General features: G+C 33.2%; 2 protein-coding genes and 1 pseudogene across 2 annotated transcripts; 1 reads left to right on the forward strand and 2 right to left on the reverse strand.

Annotated features, from left to right (window-relative positions):
- The first annotated feature begins 9,737 nt into the window (after positions 1–9,737).
- LOC139855816 (trans-cinnamate 4-monooxygenase) lies at positions 9,738–16,373 on the forward strand. Its single transcript, XM_071845058.1, has 4 exons — positions 9,738–10,200; positions 12,714–13,058; positions 14,235–14,368; positions 15,573–16,373. The coding sequence occupies exons 1-4, from the start codon at positions 9,761–9,763 to the stop codon at positions 16,169–16,171; spliced, it is 1,518 nt and encodes a 505-aa protein (XP_071701159.1). The 5' UTR covers positions 9,738–9,760; the 3' UTR covers positions 16,172–16,373.
- A 289-nt stretch (positions 16,374–16,662) lies between these two features.
- LOC139853793 (uncharacterized) lies at positions 16,663–18,920 on the reverse strand. The gene has a single exon (XM_071843149.1). The coding sequence runs from the start codon at positions 18,918–18,920 to the stop codon at positions 17,388–17,390; it is 1,533 nt and encodes a 510-aa protein (XP_071699250.1). The 3' UTR covers positions 16,663–17,387.
- A 2,999-nt stretch (positions 18,921–21,919) lies between these two features.
- LOC139853794 (heat shock cognate 70 kDa protein-like) lies at positions 21,920–23,590 on the reverse strand (annotated as a pseudogene).
- Positions 23,591–23,827: the final 237 nt, after the last annotated feature.

Raw genomic sequence — 23,827 nt, forward strand, 5'->3', positions numbered from 1 at the left:
TATAATCATTTAATTAATTATTCGGGTTGGGTAATTGATTATTCAAACTGATCAAGTGGGTAAATTAATATTCATATATAATCAAAACAGGGGTGGATTACATACAGTGATAACTGGTGTAATTGTTGACAGAAGTGATAACTGCGTCACAGTTTAAATCCTTAATTAGTTGAAATATTTGACTTCGGGTATAAGGGTAATTTGACGAGGACACCCGCACTTTATATTTATGACCGATGGACTATTATGGATAAAAACCAGATAGGTATCAAATAAACCATGACAAAGGACAATTAACCCGAGTAACAATTAATTAAAATCAAAACGTTAAACATCATGATTACGGAAGTTTAAATAAGCATAATCCTTTTATTTCATATTCTATCGCAATTTTATTTATTGTTATTTATTGTCATTTATATATTTTACGCACTTTAATTATTGTCATTTATCTTTACGCTTAAAAATATAAAATCGACAAACCGGTCATTAAACGGTAAAAAACCCCCTTTTATAATAATATTACTACTTATATATATATATATATATATATATATATATATATATATATATATATATATATATATATATATATATATATATATATATATATATATATATATTTATATAAATATAGTTTTATAAAAATATAGTACGTAATCACTAGCTCCCTGTGGAACGAACCGGACTTACTAAAAACTACACTACTCTACGATTAGGTACACTGCCTATAATGTTGTAGCAAGGTTTAGGTATATCCCATCCGTAAATTATTAAAACTTGTGTCATATTTTGTAGTATTTTGTATTAAAAATAATACTATTTCGTACCCTCACGCTACATCATCAAAAAGCCAAGTGTGGAAAAAATTTACCAAGTTATTTAAAACATATATCACATATTTTTGTACAAATAACTGAAGATACTTTTGTTTTGGACAATTTTATCAGTTTTACCCAATTTCTTATAATATATTTGAAAGAAAGATGGATCTACACGATGAATCAATTCCATCATTAAAAGGAAGTAAAGTCTTCCGAAAAAGACACGCGCTTCTTGATTTAGGTCAGGAAGTTGTCGTCCAGACCAGCTGTAGGTTGACGAAAAATCTAGAAAAGTCATCTCTAAAATCAGCAGGAAATCCACGGACCTCAGCATCAAACAGGGTCGCCAAGTAGTCAGACTTATCCTAACCATGAGAGGATCTGTCTCGTAAAATGGGGAGGGCGCCGTGCAAATTAGCTTGATAAGACTAATGAATCAGATCCCCATAAAGGATAATCTCCTTAAAGATCAAAAATCAGCTTTTAAGCCTGATATTACTCAATCCTAGAGATTGACCTTAAAGATTGAGAATTACAAACTCATGGAATTCAATGATATCTAAACTCGAGCTTGAACGAGAAAATATTTTGATCAAAATTACAAACCGATTTGTTTTCTGAAAACTCATTTTCAATGCGTTCATTACTATTGAACGTAAAATCCTAGGAATTCACCTGGAATTCATTAGGTCACCTGAACCAAATCGGGTGTCAACCGTAAGAACGGTGGTTGCATAGCATGGTCGAAGACAGGACCTTGTGCCAGACCGAAAAACCATAGGGTGAGCTTTACTATTGCTCCTACCAAGGAATCCGACACGTTATAGACCATAATTAAAAGCATGTCATGGGACATTGCCTTAACAGTTGCTTGTTCAACGCTTTCCTTTACAACCGGACGGTAGTTTACCGAAAGGTAATATACGGAGCAAGTATACTGGACGTGTTGCTTTCTCAATACAAGGTTAGCAAGTGGGTGACACAAAACCGCAAGTTTTGAGCTAAAATTTTCAAATCTAAAACCCACCAAACCCACAAAAACATTTTGCAAACACCGGTGAAGGGTTATTCCGAAAAACTTATCTAGGGTAAAAGCTAGAATGAACTTTCTAAAGATCAAATGTTTTCATAAAGATCCAATTTCCTTAAGGATCTAAATTTTTATAGTCATGTGGGACTGTAAACCACATCGTTACTACCATTGTTCATACCGCCGTATAGGAATCACTGATGTACAAAGTGTGAAGAATAAAGAAGTGATTCTAGTATTTGTATTTCAACACTATATTGCTTGAGGACAAGCAACGCTCAAGTGTGGGAATATTTGATAATGCTAAAAACGAACATATATTTCATAGCATTATCCCTCAAGAAAGACAAGCTTTTAGTTGCAATTTTTCTATTTACAAGTGATATTCGTTTAAATAATAAAAGGTGAAGACAAAAGACAGATTCGACGAATTGAAGATGTAAACGACCAAAAAGCTCAAAAGTACAAAGTACAATCAAAGTGGTTCAAATTATTGATGGGAAACGTCTCAAAATTACAAGAGTACAAGACGTAAAACGCAAAATACAAGATATTAAATTATACGCAAGGACGTTCGAAAATCCGGAACTGGGATCAGAGTCAACTCTCAACGCTCAATGCAACGGACTAAAAATTACAAGCCAACTATGCACATGAATATAATATAATATATAAATAATTTTTAAAAATTATATATATATTATATTATATTTATAAACCGTCGGCAAACAAGAAAACAAATGAGTGTGAGCTGGAACTGCCCTCCATGCGATCGCATGGGAATCAGGCATCAAAGCCATGCGATCGCATGGCCCTGAAATGTTGGCCACATCTATAAAAGGCGACGAGTTTTCAGTGAACAAACACATCTTTTTCTTTTCATCTATCAACGTATATATATATATATATATATATATATTATAATTTTAATTTTAATTTTAATTTTAATTCTAATAATAAGGGTATGTTAGCGAATGTTGTAAGGGTGTAAGTCGAAATTCTGTTCGTGTAACGCTACGCTATTTTTAATCATTGTAAGTTATGTTCAACCTTTTTAAATTAATGTCTCGTAGCTAAGTTATTATTATGCTTATTTAATCCGAAGTAATCGTGATGTTGGGCTAAAATATTAAAGACGGGGTAATTGGGCTTTGTACCATAATTGGGGTTTGGACAAAAGAACGACACTTGTGGAAATTAGACTATGGGCTATTAATGGGCTTTATATTTGTTTAATTAAATGATAGTTTGTTAATTTAATATAAAGATTTACAATTGGATGTACCTATAAATAACCATATACACTCAATCGGACACGATGGGCGGGATATTTATAAGTACTAGTAATCGTTCATTTAACCGGACACGGGAATGGATTAATAGTTAATGGACTTATTAAAACAGGGGTGAATTATATACAAGGACACTTGGTGTAATTATAGTTTAAGTTCCCAATTAGTTGGAATATTTGACTTCGGATATAAGGATAATTTGACGAGGACACTCGCACTTTATATTTATGACTGATGGACTGTTATAGACAAAAACCAGACGGACATATTGAATAATCCAGGAGAAAGGACAATTAACCCATGGTATTAAACTAAAATCAACACGTCAAACATCATGATTATGGAAGTTTAAATAAGTATAATTTATATATTTCATATTTAATTGCACTTTTAATTATCGCACTTTTATTTACTATCGTTGTATTTAATTGCACTTTTTATTATCGTACTTTTTAATTATCGCACTTTATTTATTGTCATTTTATTTTATCGCAATTTCATTATCGTTATTTACTTTACTCTTAAAATTAAGTTATATTTATTTTTAATATTTTACATTAGGTTTTAACTGCGACTAAAGTTTTTAAAATCGACAAACCGGTCATTAAACGGTAAAAATCCCCTTTTATAACAATAATACTACTTATATATATATATATTTATATATTTACAAATGTAGTTTTAAAAATATAGCGTTAAACTTGGCTAAAGATCCCTGTGGAACGAACCGGACTTACTAAAAACTACACTACTGTACGATTAGGTACACTGCCTATAAGTGTTGTAGCAAGGTTTAGGTATATCCACTATATAAATAAATAACTTGTGTAAAATTGTATCGTATTTAATAGTATTTTGTAGTAAAAATATAACTATTTTATATACACCTCTACGCACATCAAAACCCATCAACGAGTTTTACACTTGAAGCTATATGCATCAAGGATGAGAACCGTGATGAACATCAAGCACCAAGAACCCACCGAAACCTACTGTTTTACTGTTTCTGGGTCTGATCAGTACAACCTGGGCTACTGTAATGTTGATATTCAGTTAGCTCTGTTCGAGTAGATAATTTTTCGTTTAATACTCATCTTAATCCGAGTTACAGTTTAGGATTTATGGCCCTCCGATCGTCACTATGTCCTTTTAACGTTGTGCTGAAAATTCTGACCTACTCGCACTTAGACCGTCTCCACGGTCAAACAAAGATGAGTTTGCTTCTGGGATTTTTACCACAACTAAAGGACTTATATACGGAGCCATGGCCACTGGTCTCACCTTATTTCAGTAGGTATAGAGGCCGTGGTAACTGATCCAAGTCAGCCTTTGTTTTAAACTCTTTCCTAGAATGAAACTTACTTTATACTTTTGTTTGATGATGAATGCCGATGACCCTTAAGACCTAATTTACATACATTTAAACCTATTGGGACGATTTACTGACTTAGTACTATTTGACTTAGGTTGAGGACTTTCCGGACCTACGTACTTGCTTACTTCCCGACTCGACTTTACCACTACTTTACCACTGTGAGTTATAGCATCCCTTTTTACTTTAACTATTTTGGGAACTGAGAATACATGCGTATTTTACATTTTACATACTAGGCACGAGTACTTAAACTTTATATGTGTGGGTTATACAACGGCATAAACATTCCCTTTAGCTCGGTAACGTTTAGTCATTGGTTTTTGAACCGGTGAACGCGAATCTTAGATATGGATCCATAGGGTTTGACATCCCCACTCGGGCTAGTTGCGCTAGCATTTAACGAGTGTTTAATACTTCGTAAACATACGCACTCACCAAGTGTACTTTCAGAGGGTTATAAACGTTAAGTTAGTTACCAAGTGCCCACGGTTAAACATATACTTTGCATACTATTTTGAAACGCTTGTTGAAGCACTGAAATCTCGTGGCCTACCTTACATACTGTTATACTTAAACTATAGCTCACCAACCTTTGTGTTGACATTTTTAAGCATGTTTTTCTCAGGTGCTTAAGGTTGCTTCCGCTGTTGTACTGGTCTTGCTGTAGACACCCGCTGCTTTAGAGATGTCACCGCATGAACATTTATCTTGCATTCATAAACTTACTTACTTTTGAACAATGATTTGTAATGACCTATGGGTCACATGCTATTATCCTTGCTTCTATTCATAGGAGTATACTTTTGATATAAAACATTCGACGTTAGTTATGACGTTACCTTTTATCATGAATGCAAACTTGTTTTGAAAACGCATATAGTGTTTGACCTTGTAATGATCCTGTTGTTGATGGTCCGTACATGATGATTTAGTACGGGGCATCACAATAATAGTCATAATCATAATAATAATACTTATACTAATAGCAAAGATATTAATAATAATAATAATGATAATAATACTAATAATACTTATAATTTTAATACATGATGATAATCATAACATTCATAACAATTAATAATAATAATAATAATAATATAACAATAATAATAATAATGATTTTTGAAATGAAAAACTACCTCAAAAAGTGTTAAAAAATAGTTGACACCAGCAGGAATCGAAGCCGAGACCTCTCAAATACCCGAACACAACCAAAACCACTCTTCCGCCATCTGTTTTTCTGATTAACTCTATAAATAAATTTATTTAACCCATTTACAAAATGTTCTTCTCCTTCATTACACTGATCGATCACTAATCATTCAACCATAGCAAAAATCGACTGAATTGGGTTTTGGCTTCATAAACTAGACATAAACGACTGGAATGTGGAACATGGGATTTATTTTTCTTAAACAGAAACAAAAGATTTTAAGAAGCTTTAGCAGACCCGTTTGAAGAGAAAGAACTCCAACTCCAATCATGAATTCCAATTAGTTTTAGACTAAAGTTATAACATGAAATAGGTAGGAAAACGTTCCTATAAACTTTCTCCATGATCAATTGAACTCAAAACATTAACTCCCAATTTTTGGATGAACACAATCGTTTGACTTTTGAAACACAACTTTGACTCCGAAATTCGAACTCAATATTACGAATTGGGTTTTGAGATTTTGCAGATAGTTGGAAAAGATAAATCCTAACAACTCTACATTTATAGATTTTGAATTTTCATTCGAAATCGAGCTATTAGTAAAAAGTGACACAACAGAGGACTGACGGTTTTCTTAAAAATTTGTTTTTTTTTCTGTTTAAATTGATGAGGAGCACCAGGTAGCAGATACCTGATAAAGATGAATGGGGAATTGATTGATTTATCACACAGCTCGATTGATATATACAGAATCCATATAGATCAATAAACGAACACAGAAACAGAAGAAAATACAAAAAAAAATAAAAAAAGAGAATACGATGGCTAACTGATTTTATTCCAAATAATATCTGATTGGTACTAAAGAGATCAATTAGGGAGACCATTTAAACAGAGGAGATAGTGATTGAAAACAAATTACGGATGTATCTGCATTTATATTAATCTGTCTCAATTAATCTAACAAAATATTGCTGTATATATATTGTATTTGCATAAATATCAGCGTATATATATATATATATATATATATATATATATATATATATATATATATATATATATATATATATATATATATATATATATATATATATATATATATATATATATATATATATATGTATTTATCAATTATGATTCATCTTATTAATTAATTAATATATATATATATATAATTTTATAGGCACATATATATATATATATATATATATATATATATATATATATATATATATGTATTTATCAATTATGATTCATCTTATTAATTAATAATTATAACCATGATAATACTCCCAATGTTATAGATAATAATAATAACACTTTATAATAATATTAATATTATAGATGATAATATTATCTACAATACTATTGCTAATAATATTAATTATAATGTTACTAATATTATTATTAATCATATTATTAGTAATAATAACATTAGTAATAATTATATTATAACAATTTATTTATCACCCTTCATATATATATATATATATATATATATATATATATATATATATATATATATATATATATATATATATATATATATATATTCCTAATACTGATTCTAATATTAATAGTAATTATATTAATGATATTAATAAAGATAACAATAATATTAGTAGTATTAATGATAACAATTTAAATGTATCAATTTTTATATTTATATATTATATTGGATTATTAATAATCATAATACATATATTTATATTAATATTTATGAAAGTAATAATAATAATAATATTTATAACTATATTTTAACTTGTATTTACATTTAATATATTAATATTACGATTTATTAATTATGTAATTTTTAACATGTCTTTTATATTTAATATATATACATTTTATGTATTTTACCATATACATGTAATATTAATTATACATATAAGTCATATAATATTTATTTCAATAACAACTTAATTACTATATATATCATTTTATATTTTAATTCAAATGATTAAAGTATACTTTATTAATTTTTAAAATATTATAAATATTCTTATATTTATATATATATATATATATATATATATATATATATATATATATATATATATATATATATATATATATATATTTTTATTTATTTATTTATTTATTTACATCCAATTGTTCGTGAATCGTCGAGAATAGTCAAAGGTCAAATGTATTCATGAACACAGCTCAATGTTTTTGAGACTTCACAGTACAGACTTTGCTTATCGTGTCGATTATAGGTTAAAATGAACTTTAAATTTGGTCGGAAATTTCTGGGTCGTCACATAAAGTTGGAAAACAAAACCCAATTGACAAGTACCACCTTCGGAATATGGCCAATGTAACGCAAAAAGCCACGAAATTTGTTCAAATCTATCATCATACGCTGTCTCTTAGAGTACATCCCTTACAAAGTCCTGTAGACCTCGTTTGTTCTACCTGGTTATGTTGAATCTGGCTTTGCAGACGATAAACAACCCGGAGAACACCAGTCGGACATGGAATAGTGTACCCAAGTTCAACATAATCATGATTACACTATGGTTCTATTGTGGGTGATGATGTTTTTTTTAACGGCGATATCGACATCGAATGCTCTCATTTATCACTCACACACGCGTAAGAGGAAATCCAAATCGCGACGATGTTGGCAGTACCATCGAAGGTTGGGAAAACCCCCATAGACCTTCCCAAATCGCATTGATGTTGGCATTATCCTGAAGGGTTGGAAACTCCTTGTTTGAAATGAGAATCGGACCTAGGTTGACAATACCCCAAGTTAGATCCCACCCACATACCACTCAAGTCAAGCTTCAGCGGTAGTGATGGTGAAATGTTAATTTATCAGTTTTTAATGTGTTTGATTATAATGTTTATTTAACCGTGGCATTATCGAATTTTATTTATGTAATGTGTGTTTTGTTTCAAGTGTCATCATTTCATTTCAGTTATTATTTATCTAATGTTTATTTAATTGTTTTGTTTTTAATGATTTGTTATATGTATATGTATATATGTATATGTATTATATAGCAACAGGAAAATTGGGGTTAGTGTTACAGAATTATGCTGACAAACCACACTTCTCAAGACCCGAAAACAGTTTCAAAAAAGCACTGAAATCGGTTTTGCCAAACCCGGTTTGTGCTTAGAATTGTCATGTGTCAACAAACTATTGTTTGAAGATTCGGTTTGTGGTCAAAGGGTACAAACCGGGTTTCACAAATTTGATTATACTTGTTTTATAATTTTTTTAATTTTCTGTTTCCGTAAAATTTATTAAATAAAATACTGTTTTGCCAAAAAATCATAGTTGTCAACGGGTTCGGAGTTTGTCATGCATGAACTCATGATGACTCAAATCAATCAATATAGGTTATATATATTCTCTAAATAACCAACATGTTTGATGTTTGATTATCATCAAAATATATGCGTGTGTGGCCGAGAATGTAAATAGAGTTACAAATGGGCCCAAGTGATATCAAACTTAATGTGTAACGACTGTTAAGGTATTGCGAAATTTATACGCTACGGAGTCATATAAATACTCCGTATGATTCATTTGTTTATACTTTTTTGGATAAAAACATTCTTTGTTTATACCTTTTATTATTCTTAGATGTCTCAAAATTTCATCTTTATGTATCAAAAAAATGATAGGAATAAACTTAATAATATGATTATATTGTGAGTAAAAAATATTTTCAAGAGTGTGACTAGAGGGTGTTCATAATGCGCAAATCACCTGGTACCAGGTCTCGCGTTCGAGAACTTGATTATCCGATGTCTTACCTGAAGGACCCAACGTACGTTTATATGAAGGTTTACTCGCATTAAAAAAAAATTTGGGGAGTTGACTTTCATACAATCCAAATACGGAGTACAATTCACCAAAACGTTCACGTTTATAACACGGATCCCTATCCCATCTTAATTTATTCATCCACCGTTAAATATAGTAACGCCGTTAGCTTTAGAACCTGCTACCAACTTCACGTCCTGACGTCCACCTAACCCCAGTCACCACCTATATAAAAATTCACCCCATCAACACTCCACTTCATTACAAAAATAGAACATTTCTCTGTTAATTCCGCCATGGATCTACTCCTTTTGGAGAAAACACTTTTAGCACTGTTTGCAACCATTCTAGGTGCAATCTTTATATCCAAGCTACGTGGCAAGCGTTTCAAGTTGCCACCTGGACCCATTCCAGTTCCCATATTTGGAAACTGGCTCCAAGTTGGTGATGATCTTAATCATCGTAATTTAACGGATCTCGCCAAGAAATTTGGCGAGATCTTTTTATTACGAATGGGACAACGCAACCTAGTTGTTGTGTCGTCCCCAGATCTTGCTAAAGATGTGCTTCATACACAAGGTGTCGAGTTCGGATCACGTACTCGAAACGTTGTGTTTGATATATTTACGGGTAAAGGACAAGATATGGTTTTCACGGTTTATGGTGAACATTGGCGTAAAATGCGGAGGATCATGACTGTCCCGTTTTTCACTAACAAAGTTGTCCAACAATACAGGTATATTATACAGTATTTATCTACATTTATTTACATTTACGATTTACAATTAAAATAAACTTACATTTGTTATGCCAAACTGTAATCAATTATCAATTTTTTTAGTTAATTAGAGTATTGTTTTGATTTTGTTGTTGTTGTATTGTTTTGGTTTAGCAGTATTCACGAGACTTTTGATTATATGTGTTTATGACATTTAGTTATGTACCATACGTCTTTTGGAGAGTTAAACATGCTAAACTTGTTATGTATGTGTATTTGATCGAGACTTATTCAAAAAGTGCAAAAGTCAGTTTTCAAAATACGTGTGTGGTTAAAGTTTTTGTACGAATAATAAGTGTCTTTTACATGTACTACGTGGCTAGAAATCCAGCATAGATAAGTGACCACCACGGTTTGGTTAAAACGAAAAAGCGTATGTTGTAAGAACTCTAAAGAAATTTTACGGAGTATAAATCAAGTCTTAGTAGGTAGGAATGGTAATGGATCGGATATGGATTGGTTGATCCGTATTCATATCCATATCCATTTAATTTTTGTTCATCCATATCCATATCCGCCGGATTAAGCGGGTTAATAGATATCCATTAGATATTTAAAAAATGTTATAATATTTCCTAATATGCGATGAAAACGAAAACGTGGTATAACAATAATAAATATAATATAACATAATTAAAATCTATCAACAAGAATAGGTAATCTTTGTCGAAGATAGTACACAATTTGTTAATTTATTATAAAACATAGATTATGAAGAATCAAATATGTAATTTACATGTGTATTTTTGTTAGATGTAAGTGTTTTATCGTAATTTGTCACTGATATTTGTTTATAAGGTTGAAAGCAAAATGTAAATTTAACGGTAATACATGTGTTACAGTAATTATGCAAGTATATATCTGTATTTATGTATTTGTATATATGTATTTCGGGTGTTATGGATATATCCTGAAACTTTTCATCCATATCTATATCCATATCCATATCCATATCCATTAGGTTCATCCATATCCGTATCCATATCCATTTAGGTTCATCCATATCCATCACGAAGCGGGTGGATGGGATGGATATCCGATGGATCGGGTGGTCATTGCCAATGGCGGAGCTAGTAGGGATGCTTGGGGGTGTCTAGCATCCCCTAATAATGGTAGTGTATATGGTATATTATCTTGCTCTGATCAAGAAAATTGGAGTTGTAGATCTATAAAATTAGAGTTGGAGACTTGTTGCAGTAGAAGAGCTGGTGTATTTGGAAATTAATAGATTATAAGTGAAGAAAAATTGGAGCTATTAATTTTAGGTTTGAAGAGCAGAGTCGAGACCTAAAATTTGGGGAAGACGATGAATTTGGTCAATTTTCATTTATAATCCTTGAACTTGTAATATACACTTCATTTTGGTCCCACAAATTAACAATTAACAACTATACATTATATATATGAAATTTATGAAAAACTTTATCACATATTTCGTAAATATTTTCTTACAAATAACAAAATTAAACTAAAGGATAATTTAAAAAGTCGCATGATGGTTTTTTTGTATTTTATTAATAAAAAATTCAGAGCAGTACAAGATACAATTAAAGTAAAATAAGAATAATGATTAACATATATTAGAAGGTATTTACTTTTTATCTACATAGTACTTTAAAATTGATTTTAATCGATATGATTAGTTTCATGTGTATGTTTTGGATATATTCAAAATAAATATTCAATTTTTGTTTGTCTTTTACGTTATAAAAGGTTTTTATATTGTTTAAGTATGAGATTTGTGTTTATATAGCATATTAAATTTATGCCCGCTCAATAGTAATTTTTGGCTACACCTCGGACATAGCTAGAAAAAAAAGTGTTTGATTTTTTTAAACAAATAAATGTTGATGATCACCAATCATAAGTAGGTAATGTTATGGAAGATGTTAAAAATTCACATCACATGTTGGTGAAGATTATATTATGGATGAATTCTCTCGAGTTGAAACTATTTTACATGTTACTCAGTGAGACAACGGATCAACGTGTGATAGATATCAATCTATTTTACATGACTCATTGCCATCCCTAACAGTAGGTAACACGAGAAAAATATTGTACACCTTAGTTATCTTCATTTTAAAGTTAATTATTAATTATTACAGAGTAATTATTAATTGCTATGTGTAACGTTTACATTGTTGTTATGCATGTTATTCGTATTATATTAACAAAAATCCTAAATCCTAATAGTCACGTTTTAAAAAAATTTGGAATTTTAAAATTTCTTATTGTACAAGAATAATCAAGGAAATAAAATATGGGATTCATTTCAAGTTACTTTTAGCTACTAGGAGTATTTACATGTTTAACCCCTAAATTATCCTACATGTACACATTAGTCCTTAAAGATAGCCCTGATGCACCTAACCATATGTGCAATTTACTACACGAATTATTTCCCATAAGCACATAATATAGGGTAGTAAGTTTATTTGATAATTTTGTTTGTGGATTGGTAATTGCAGGTACGGATGGGAGGCAGAGGCTGCAGCGGTGGTGGAAGACGTCAAGAAGAATCCGGCAGCAGCGACCGAAGGAGTGGTAATCAGAAGACGGTTACAACTGATGATGTACAACAACATGTTCAGGATTATGTTTGATAGAAGGTTTGAGAGTGAAGATGATCCGTTGTTTTTGAAACTGAAGGCTTTGAATGGTGAACGAAGTCGATTAGCTCAAAGTTTCGAGTATAACTATGGCGATTTCATCCCAATTTTGAGACCGTTTTTGAAAAGTTATTTGAAGCTATGTAAGGAAGTGAAAGAGAAGAGGTTGCAGTTATTCAAGGATTACTTTGTTGATGAAAGGAAGTAAGTATCTCTTATATTCTTTTTTTTCATTTAATTATTCTTTTCACAATGTTTTCCACGTTAAGGTTACTATGACGACAAGTAGACTTTTTAACCGTTACTAAGACGACAAGTAGACAGTTTAACCGTGTTATCACGTTACCGTTTTTTGACCCTTTCTCTAGCCACTATAAGATTTGCGTGCTAGTAAGGTTTTAACATAACGTTTTTTGTGATGGTATCGGTATGTCAACCATTTAGATAGGTTCCATTTCTCTTTTTGGAACTCCAAAGTCCAAACACACTCTTTTTTACAAGACAGACTCGAACTCACAACTTAAACTTTAAACTTTAAAGTTATGATTTTTCTTAATCTTTAAACTTTAAAGTTATGATTTTTCTTAATGATGTATATAGTTATGTTCTATATTATTATACAATATATTTTGAGTGCTATATTATATATTGTATTATATTATATTTATATTTTATATTTATATTATATATTATACAATAGTAATAATTATATATCATAGTAATAATTATATATCATATATCATATGATGACTTTTACATTGATAAACTAGATGAATTTATATGTTAATCACCCTTTATATATGTAGCTACAACTATTTTTGGATTAAATATTCTAGGTGTGATCTTACTTTTTATGAATTAAAATCAGTATTAGCCTAAAGTCATGGGAATTTGCCTTTAAAGTCATGGGTCTAATATAATATAGATATAGTTAATTTAATTACTCTCCTTGTCCCGTAAAAAGTATCTGGTAAGATTTTTTGATGAATTTAAGATATATGTCAAATGTGTGTTTTTCGTTTATATTAAGGTATGTTTGAATGAATTAGTTTAATATATAAATTATTGAAAGTAATAAATGATAGTAAATTAGGAAATTTAATGATATTTAGTAGTTATTTTTTATAAGTGGACAAATATTTTGAGACATATATAAATAGTAAGGTGAACAGTTTTTTTTCTAATGTCGATGTGAGTATATCATATAAAAGTTTTTTCTCTCTGAGGCCAGCAAGGGCCACAATGTCATTATTGAAGTAGTAGGTGTACATGATGGGTTAGGTGGATCTAAGCTCTAGTATATTTAAAAAAAAATTATTATAATTTAGTAAGCCGGTTAACTAGTTAACAATATGTTTATTTTTATGATAAAATTAACAGGAAGATTGGAAGCACAAAAAGCATGGACAACAACCAACTGAAATGTGCAATTGATCATATTCTTGAAGCCAAGGATAAGGGAGAGATCAATGAGGACAATGTTCTTTACATCGTTGAGAACATCAATGTTGCTGGTATGCTACTCTCTTTTGTTTTCGTGGTATTTTATGACATCATCAACCCATATTTTATCTAAAGATCGATTTTTACCAAGTAGGTTAGGAAAATGTTTGCTAGTGGTGTTTAAGGAAACTATTATACCCAACTAGATGACCCCTGCGCTAGCTGAACGACGAAATCAGAAGTTAATTACTACTTCGCCGATTTTAGCATGTTCTGTAACGATATTTGGCCAAATATGAACTTTTATAAATGATGTTCGTAATGGTTAATTATGTGATAGTAAAATGAATCGGTAATGGTTAATAATGCGTACTAGCTAGTCAAACTATTTAGGATTCATTTAGGGTACGTTTGATAAATCTGAATAATTAAGCACTGAATCATTCATAATCTGAATGATTCAGAGGTTCTGAATGAATTTAATTCTGAATGACAATAAGCTGTTTGATAATCATTTTGAATAATCTATATGAATGAATTAAATCAACCAAAGCTTAATGGTTTCTTCTGAAAATGTTGGAATAGATCTCAGAGTAAAAAAGTTATCGTTTAACATTAACAAAAAACTTCAATATACTTATTAGATAAGTGTTCTAAATACGATTTAAGAAGAATATTACATAAAATTTAGCCTCTTAATAGTTAAGAGAGTGTTTCATCTGTGAATGGTTCAACACTGAATGTTGAACTATTCAGCACCATATGTCATTCAGAGGTTAGAAACAAACGAACTGAATGCTGAATGATTCAGCATTCAGTGCTGAACCATTCCATTAAGAGGTAAACAAACGCACCCTTAACTTCCATAGTTCTAGTATGGCAAGTGTTTTAATTTGTTATTTATATATAGTTGTCTTACATACTTTATGAGTTGACAAAAAGGGCATAATATAAATTTTAGATTTAGATGCACCATTTTATAAAAACTTATATAAGGAATCTGTGATTCACTTGCCGGTTGCTAAAATACCAAGTCAAAAAAGATTGCAAATTTATAATAATATTTCATTTATAAAATTCAATAGACTAAGCCAAATTGACAACCGATGTACGGATGCAAAGTCAAATTGTCGATTATATGCTCCTAGATCCATCTCTTAAGGATCCATTTATATTACTTTTAGCATCTACCAAAGGTTGACTCTTTCTTTATTTGTTTAATTAAATCATACTCCGTAATTTTATAATTACAACCATTTTTTTTTTTTTAAACAGCAATTGAGACAACTTTATGGTCTATCGAATGGGGAATTGCCGAGCTTGTGAACCACCCTAAGATCCAAGCCAAACTTAGGAACGAGCTCGACACGATCCTTGGACCAGGGGTACAAGTCACCGAGCCCGACATCCAAAAGCTTCCATACCTCCAAGCTGTAGTTAAGGAAACTTTACGTCTCCGTATGGCTATTCCTCTTCTGGTCCCACACATGAACCTACACGATGCAAAACTAGGTGGCTTTGACATCCCAGCCGAGAGCAAGATCTTAGTCAATGCTTGGTGGCTCGCTAACAACCCCGAGCAATGGAAGAAACCCGAGGAGTTTAGGCCAGAAAGATTCTTTGAAGAAGAAAGTAAAGTTGAAGCTAATGGTAATGATTTTAGGTACTTGCCTTTCGGTGTTGGGAGGAGGAGTTGCCCTGGGATTATTCTTGCGTTGCCAATTTTAGGAATCACGATTGGGCGTTTGGTGCAGAATTTCGAGTTGCTGCCGCCACCCGGAGAGTCCAAGATTGACACTGGTGAGAAAGGGGGACAGTTTAGTCTTCATATCCTGAAGCATTCTACTATTGTTGCTAAACCAATATCTTTTTAAGAATTCTTTTATATTTATATGGTAACCTTTGTATGTATTGGGTGCTTGATAATGTGAAATATGTTGTTTTTCAAGAAATTTACAAATGTTGAAGGGATTGATTTTATTAAATATGTTAGATATGGTAGGTAGTTGTGCAACTTGAAAGCATACAAAGTTTTTTGTTCTGTTTTGAAATAATTGAAACACGTGAATTTTATTATGACCTCATAGTGTCTTTTTGTTGATATACATTGATCAAATGTATTTGTTTCAGTTAATTTTGATCCCTACAACGATAATATCTAATCTCCATGAATGTGTGAGAGAGAGAGAGAGAGAGAGAGAGGAATTTTGTCCCCGTTTGATGTTACTGGTTCATAGTAACGCCTAAGAGAATCGACATAGATTATAAAAAAATGTGACTCACGAAAATATGCGTGTAATGTATGGCTAGCAACACCTCAAACTCACAAAGACAAAACTTAATTATTTGAGTTATGCGAACACATATATTTGACGAACTAGTGACCGGACAAAAAACTACATTTTGCTACAACACACCTTAAACTACATTTGACGAACTAGTGACGGGACAAAAAACTGTATATTTGGCCTAATTTGGGATAGGTACGGTTTCTTATGGTCTTCAGATTTGCTAGATTTTTCTCGCCATACGCACACCCCTACCTTACCCGAATAGTCTACACAAAGAAACCTTATCCATCTACCCGTTTAGATACATACATACTAGATGCATTTTGAGCCTTTGGAGATGGCCTAAAATGGAGATCTATTGTGTATGCTTGCCACAAATGCATTAATACTCTAAAGGATAAGGTTTCCTTGCTAGATTTTGCTTGCCACAGACTATCTAGGTTGAGTTAAATCTGAACAGGGTAAAATAGATGATTTGACTAAATTAGGTGGCAAAGTTTGACCAATTTACATATGAAAGGATATATTCATGTTATGTTTTTTTAACGGCAGTTAGGAGTCACCGACAGAGGACCGAACACGATGTAGGACGTCATGTTTTATTTCTTGCAAAATCGAATCGAGCCACTTCAACTCGTTCTACCATTGCCTCCTTATCGTCGTCATCTAAAACCATTTAGTCATCTAAAACCATTTAATACGTAGCCGAAATCAATCATAGTACAACACAAGATCATCTCTTCAAAAAGTCTCGTACACTTGAACATCTTTCCCCAAGCACACGACCTTATCAAACAGCCTAGGAACTCTCCCTATTCACTACAAAACCCTTATCAATCATTTCTCGAGAAACACGCATCGCCATTTCTTCATTTCCAATATCCCGATATCCTTCTACCAAACAACCATACATAGTAGCATCAGGATCAAAACCATTCATTACCATGTCCATCAAAAGCTTTTCAACTACCTTCATTCTACCTTTAGCTTTAACAAGACCACAAATCACAGCATTGTACGATAAGAAGTTTGGTCTGCAACCCATTTGACGCATTTGGTTAATAAGAACAACAGCCCTATCGGGTTGCTTTAATTCTACAAAAACATTCAAGATTTTGTTAAAACTGCAAGCGCGTATACCAAACTTAGTCATTTCTTTTAGAGTATTAATAGCATCATTTGGTCTACTTAGTTTACAATACTCATTTACTATAACCTCATAAGATTTTGAGTCGGGTTTCATTCCACAACCAACCATGTCTTTAAAATGTTTAAATGCTTCATCTGATCTACCAGCTATGCAGTACCCCTTCAATAAACTCGTATGTGTTACAATCGTATCCTTTAAACAATTCAATCTCATCTTTATCATCATACTTTTTGCATCATCAACATCTCCACTTACACACAAACCATCAATCAAAGCATTGTACGTTAACTCATTAGGATCAATATTTCTGCTCACCATTTCATCAAAACATCTTTTCGCCTTTTCTAAATCTCGTATCTTACAAAACCCATCAATCAAAGTCGTGTAAGTCACAGTATCTGGCAAACAATCATCACTACCTTTCATCGTCTCAACAATTTCCAACGCTGCATTCATTAAACCTTTTTTACACAAACCACTGATCATAGTATTAAAAGTTCGCAAATTTGGTCTCTCAGACATTTCATCAAACACCTTACGTGCTTTCTCAATCTCACCCATTTTACACAACCCTTTAATCATCACAGTACACGTCGAAACATCCGGCTTAACAATCATGTCCCCAATCATTTCATTAAAAAGCTTCTCTGCCAAATCAACCCGATCACATCTCACCAACACACCCAAAATCGCGTTGTATGAAAACAAACACCGACCCGAATACCTCACCCTAACGCGATCAAACAAATGAAGTGCCCAACGAATATGACCGAGATCACCGTGTGCTTTAATGAGCTTACCCATCATGAAATCCGACAACTTGTTGTTAGATTCGAGCAATTCGGTAGCTAAAGAGAATAAATTTCGTGATATAAGGATGTCAGTAATGGCAATATAAGTGAAATGATTGTGTGAATAATTGTTGGGATTGGGGTTAGGGTTTGAAGCCCAATTGAAAAAGAAGAGGGCATGATAAGGGTTTTGTTGGGTTTTTAAAACTCTAATTACAAATTGAGGGTTTAAGTGATGCGAAAATTGGTTAAGGATTGTAAGGTTTGGATTAAGAGGGTGATTTGGGTGTTTAGGGTTTAGAGATTGAAGAAGAGAGGTTAATGAAGAGATTGTTGAAAGGATTTGAGATGGGATTTCTGATAATGATCTTCGTAATTTGGGAGATGCCATTTTTGATTTTGGAAATGAAACTTTGAAACACAACTCATATATGTTCTTCCCCAGTTTGTTACCCGGAGACTTTCAAGGGTAAATTCATGCTTATTTCTCCTTCTTTGGGCCTCTAGGCCCAATACCGTTTGCTGAATAACGGAAATTGATCAAAATACACTTTTTTTTAGGCTTCAAACAAAATACACTTTTTTTTTTAAATTGTCTTTTTACACCATTATTCCGTCTACCATCTTTATCTGTCGTCTACTACCATTTTTACAAAGTAGTCGACAGTGAGATAAAGGTGGTAGACGAATTCCCGTCTACTGGCAGGGTTAGTAGACGGCGAGAACAAAGCAGTAGACAGACATTTACAAAGTAGTCGACCATCTACTGCCTTGTTGTTGCTGTCTACTGCCTTGTTGTTGCTGTCTACTACCATTTTTACAAAGTAGTCGACGGTGAGATAAAGGTGGTAGACGAATTCCCGTCTACTGGCAGGGTTAGTAGACGGCGAGAACAAAGCAGTAGACAGACATTTACAAAGTAGTCGACCGTCTACTGCCTTGTTGCTGCTGTCTACTGCCTTGTTGTTGCTGTCTACTGCCTTGTTAGTGTCTACAAGGCAGTAGACAGCAACAACAAGGCAGTAGACAGCAACAACAAGGCAGTACCACCTTTATCTGTCGTCTACTACCATTTTTACAAAGTAGTCGACGGTGAGATAAAGGTGGTAGACAGAATTTACAAAGTAGTCGACCGTCTACTGCCTTGTTGTTGCTGTCTACTGCCTTATTGTTGCTGTCTACTGCCTTGTAGACACTAACAAGGCAGTAGACATCAACAACAAGGCAGTAGACAGCAACAACAAGGCAGTAGACGGTCGACTACTTTGTAAATGTCTGTCTACTGCTTTGTTCTCGCTGTCTACTAACCCTGCCAGTAGACGGGAATTCTGTCTACCACCTTTATCTCACCGTCGACTACTTTGTAAAAATGGTAGTAGACGACAGATAAAGGTGGTAGACGGAATCCCGTCTACCGAATGGTGTAAAAAGACAATTTTTTTTAAAAAAAAGTGTATTTTGTTTGAAGCCTAAAAAAAAAGTGTATTTTGAACAATTTCCCGCTGAATAATCAAACATATTTTCGCCAACCGTTAATAGAGTAGGTTGCCGTTAATAAGCCTAAGTACAAAGATATCTTGAGTGTATTTGGGGTGACAAGATGTTTGCTCTCCGGTCCGAATACCGTGAATAACTCAGTTGGAGATGAGGATCTCTATGGGGTGGCGGACAGCTAGTCGATTTACAAGCGAACTCGACTCGGTTTGGACCGAGTGCTTAGTTAATAAACAAGTGATGAGGGGATGCTTCTAGAGAGAGAAAGTATCTAGGCTAATTATTAGTGATGTGACTTGACTTGTTTCAACTTGTTGATTTGGGGAATAATAGTAGCATATTTATTGGCAAACATTAGGGTTTATGCTATTCTTGGGCCTTGTTATGCTAACGTGTCATTCCTTGTTAGGCGTCGGTCAACATTGAGAGTTGGGCCCAAGTCTTATTGTTTGTGTTGAGCTTACGTGGCACACGTATGTCATGTGTGCGCACTGTTATGTAGCTGGATCTGTACGTGCCAGTGTTCTTGTACCAGACAGACAGTGTCCTTGCACTAACACGTGTACAGACATTTTCGGGTGATGGGCTTACACATGTACATTGCCATAAGATGGTCCGAAATGTACACGTTGCTTATTAACAGGCTTACGTACGTACAATGCCGGGTGATGGCTCGTGCGTACGTACTGACGGATGCTTGGTCTTATTTGCACACACTGCCTATAGGCGGGCTTACGTGTACTTACTGCCAGTTGGCGGGCCTTCGTCCAGGGCCGTTGACGGGTCATGGAAGATAATTCTCGTCTTACGAACGACTAGTTTGATGACGTTACGCAAAGGTCATCTAACTTCGTTCTGCCGTAAGTAGTATACTTGTGTGATACGTTTAACGGATTGAGGTATTCGTTATGCGCAGGGGCGAATCTAGCTTGAGACCCGTGGGGTCACGGGACACCACTAGTTTAAAAATTTTACGTAGAAAATACTCTGAAAATTGTATAGAACACCACTAAATTTAAGTACATGGCCCCATATATTTTACGAACTTATAGTTTTTCCTTTAAATTGTATGAAACACCACTAAATTTAACTACTCGGACCACATATATTTTTAGAATTTGTAATTTTTTAAGGTAAACAACCACTAAAATAAAATAGCATTCAAATACAAGTAGTACTGGAAAAAAAATTGGGACCCCATTGAGTATTGATCCTGGAATCGCCACTGGTTATGCGTATCATTACTGAGAAGCCGGTGAACTCTTTTGGGTGGACTTCAAGCGCGATGATAGTTAGTCTGAAGTTTTCTACTATGCTATCTTTATTAGTTCAAAGACTGGGCTTGGGGTTTGGTTTCAGTGGTAAAATGAAGAATAATGGGATCATATTGATGTGAGAGAGAGGGATGTGATTCGTGTATGCCTTAACATTTTTACAAATGTGTATGTGTTATTTACAATAAGAAGCCATGAGGTAAATTGTGTAAGTACGGGTTTTTTGAATTCCACTCTCTCATGGTTCATTCTGTTACTTATCAAGTGTGTTTGTATCATGTAAATTGCTTAGGTAAATTGCCTTTTAACTTTTTTCCCTTTTAACTGTTAAATAGTTTGTTTTATCACAGATGATCAACTCTCTTACCCCTTAGAATTAAACACATGCTATCTTACGACATAAACGAGCACTCTAAACAAAATAACTACCGTATTACACACTTTCGAAAAAGAAAACAGGAAAAGAAACACAGAATCACACACCCACTATCTTTCTAATATCAGTCTTTTATTCATCACCTACCATCATCTCTCAGCTACTACTCCACCCCATTGTTTTAGTATCATGCTTGTATAATCTCGTGGCTGTCAGAGCTCAACCTTCCTTGGCCTCTTCTCTATGTTATCCGGATATATTTCCACTCCGAGCTATTGTTATACTTCTTTTGTTACCAGTTGATGTTGACTCGGCGGATACATAAAGAATACCATTGACATCCATATTAAAGCATACCATTACCTTCTGTTCGTGTGGACGGCCTGGTGGCAGGCCATAGAGGGTGAATTCATCAAGAAATATGTTGTCCTTGGTGTAGCTGCTCTCACCCTGATACACAGCGATCAATATAGCTGTTTGATTTTCGATAGCTGTTTCATAAACACCCTGCTTCACGGTGGGTATTGGTGTGTTCCTTGGGATCAAGACACTCATACGATCATCAAAGTTAATTCTGATGCTAAGGGACAGAGGAGTAACATCTAAAAGTACCAAATCCTACACATTTTTATTGTCGTTACCGGTTAAGTTTGCAGCTAATACTGCTGCACCAAAAGCAACGGTTTCATCCGCATTAATGCTTTTATAAAGTGGTTTCCAATCAAAAAACTACATCAACATTTCTTGTACCTTGGGAATCCTAGTCGAGCCACCAACAAGCACTACGTCATCGACGTTATTTTTGTGCATATTACCGTCTCTTAAACAATTTTCTGCATGCTCAATGCACTTCTTAAATAAATCAACATTTAATTCCTCAAATTTTGCCCGTGTAATTTTCACTGAAAAGTCAATCCCCTCATATAAGCAATCGAGATCAATTGAAGTCTGAGATGTTGTGGCTAGATCCCTTTTTGCTTTCTCACAAGCAACTTTCAACCTCCCCATTGCTCTTGCATTTTTACTGACATCTTTCTTTTGGATTTTATTAAATTCTTGTACACAATGATTAACCATAGCCTTGTCAAAATCCTCTCCACCCAAATGTGTGTCACCACCCACCGTTTTAACATTAATCGTTCCTTCCTTAGATATTGTTAGAATGGACACATCAAATGTCCCCCCACCCAAATCGAATATCAACACGTTTTTTTTTTCTTTTCTGTTGGGTGGTTTACATCACCACTTTTGTGAAGACCATAAGCGATTGCAGCTGCTGTAGGCTCATTGATTAAGCGCAAGACGTTGAGGCCAGCTAGTATGCCAGCATCCTTTGTTGCCTGTCGTTGGTTGTCATTAAAATATGCAGGCACCGTAATAACTGCATCTGATACTGTTGTTCCAAGATATGCTTCTGCAGCAACTTTTAACTTTTTCAGAATCATGGATGAAATTTCTTCAGGTGAAAATTCCTTGTTTATGCCTTTGTGTTCAAGAACTATCATAGCCTTATCTGAAGACCCTTTTATTACCTTAAAAGGCCATGATTTTATGTCCTTTTGTGTTGTGGGATCACTAAATCTGCTTCCGATTAACCGTTTAACATCTGAAAAAATAATATAATGGATGTGTATGAGGTTTCTTAGATAATATATATAACTGTAAATATGTATGTTTTGAATAAAATAACGACTTACCAAAAACCGTGTTAGTAACGTTCCTAGTCATTTGATTTTTTGCTGCCTCACCAACAAAAAGTTCTGCTTCGTTAGAAGCTACACATGATGGGGTAGTGTTGTTACCCTGTTCGTTAGGAATGATCTCAACACGGTTGTGCTTATCAAACCAAGCAGCAACACACGAGTATGTGGTTCCCAGATCAATACCGACTGCAGTGGATTTTACTCTTGCTGACATCTTGAAATGCGTTGCTGCTGAGGAAAAAAAATAAAGATAAACAGAATGAATACATACATCTGGTGGAAATGGAAGAAAATAATTACCTGAATTTATGTTGAAACAATTACTAGGTGGCCAAGTTGTAATATTTTTTGATGTTGCTGAATCAATAATAAGCCAAGTTACATTGGTTGAACCAATGTAACTTAGCTAAATCAATAAAAGATCTTTGGTCGAAGGTGGGCTTATGTTTCT

Source organism: Rutidosis leptorrhynchoides, chromosome 6 (genome assembly GCF_046630445.1).
Source record: "Rutidosis leptorrhynchoides isolate AG116_Rl617_1_P2 chromosome 6, CSIRO_AGI_Rlap_v1, whole genome shotgun sequence".
NCBI classification, from domain to species: Eukaryota; Viridiplantae; Streptophyta; class Magnoliopsida; order Asterales; family Asteraceae; genus Rutidosis; species Rutidosis leptorrhynchoides.

Bases quoted from the DNA above. Each gene is read 5' to 3' on its own strand.
- LOC139855816 (XM_071845058.1), top strand. From the start codon at position 9,761: ATGGATCTACTCCTTTTGGAGAAAACACTTTTAGCACTGTTTGCAACC. The intron at 13,059-14,234 runs GTAAGTATCTCT...TAAAATTAACAG, and splicing joins TACTTTGTTGATGAAAGGAA to GAAGATTGGAAGCACAAAAA. The intron at 14,369-15,572 runs GTATGCTACTCT...TTTTTTAAACAG, and splicing joins TGAGAACATCAATGTTGCTG to CAATTGAGACAACTTTATGG.
- LOC139853793 (XM_071843149.1), bottom strand. From the start codon at position 18,920: ATGGCATCTCCCAAATTACGAAGATCATTATCAGAAATCCCATCTCAA.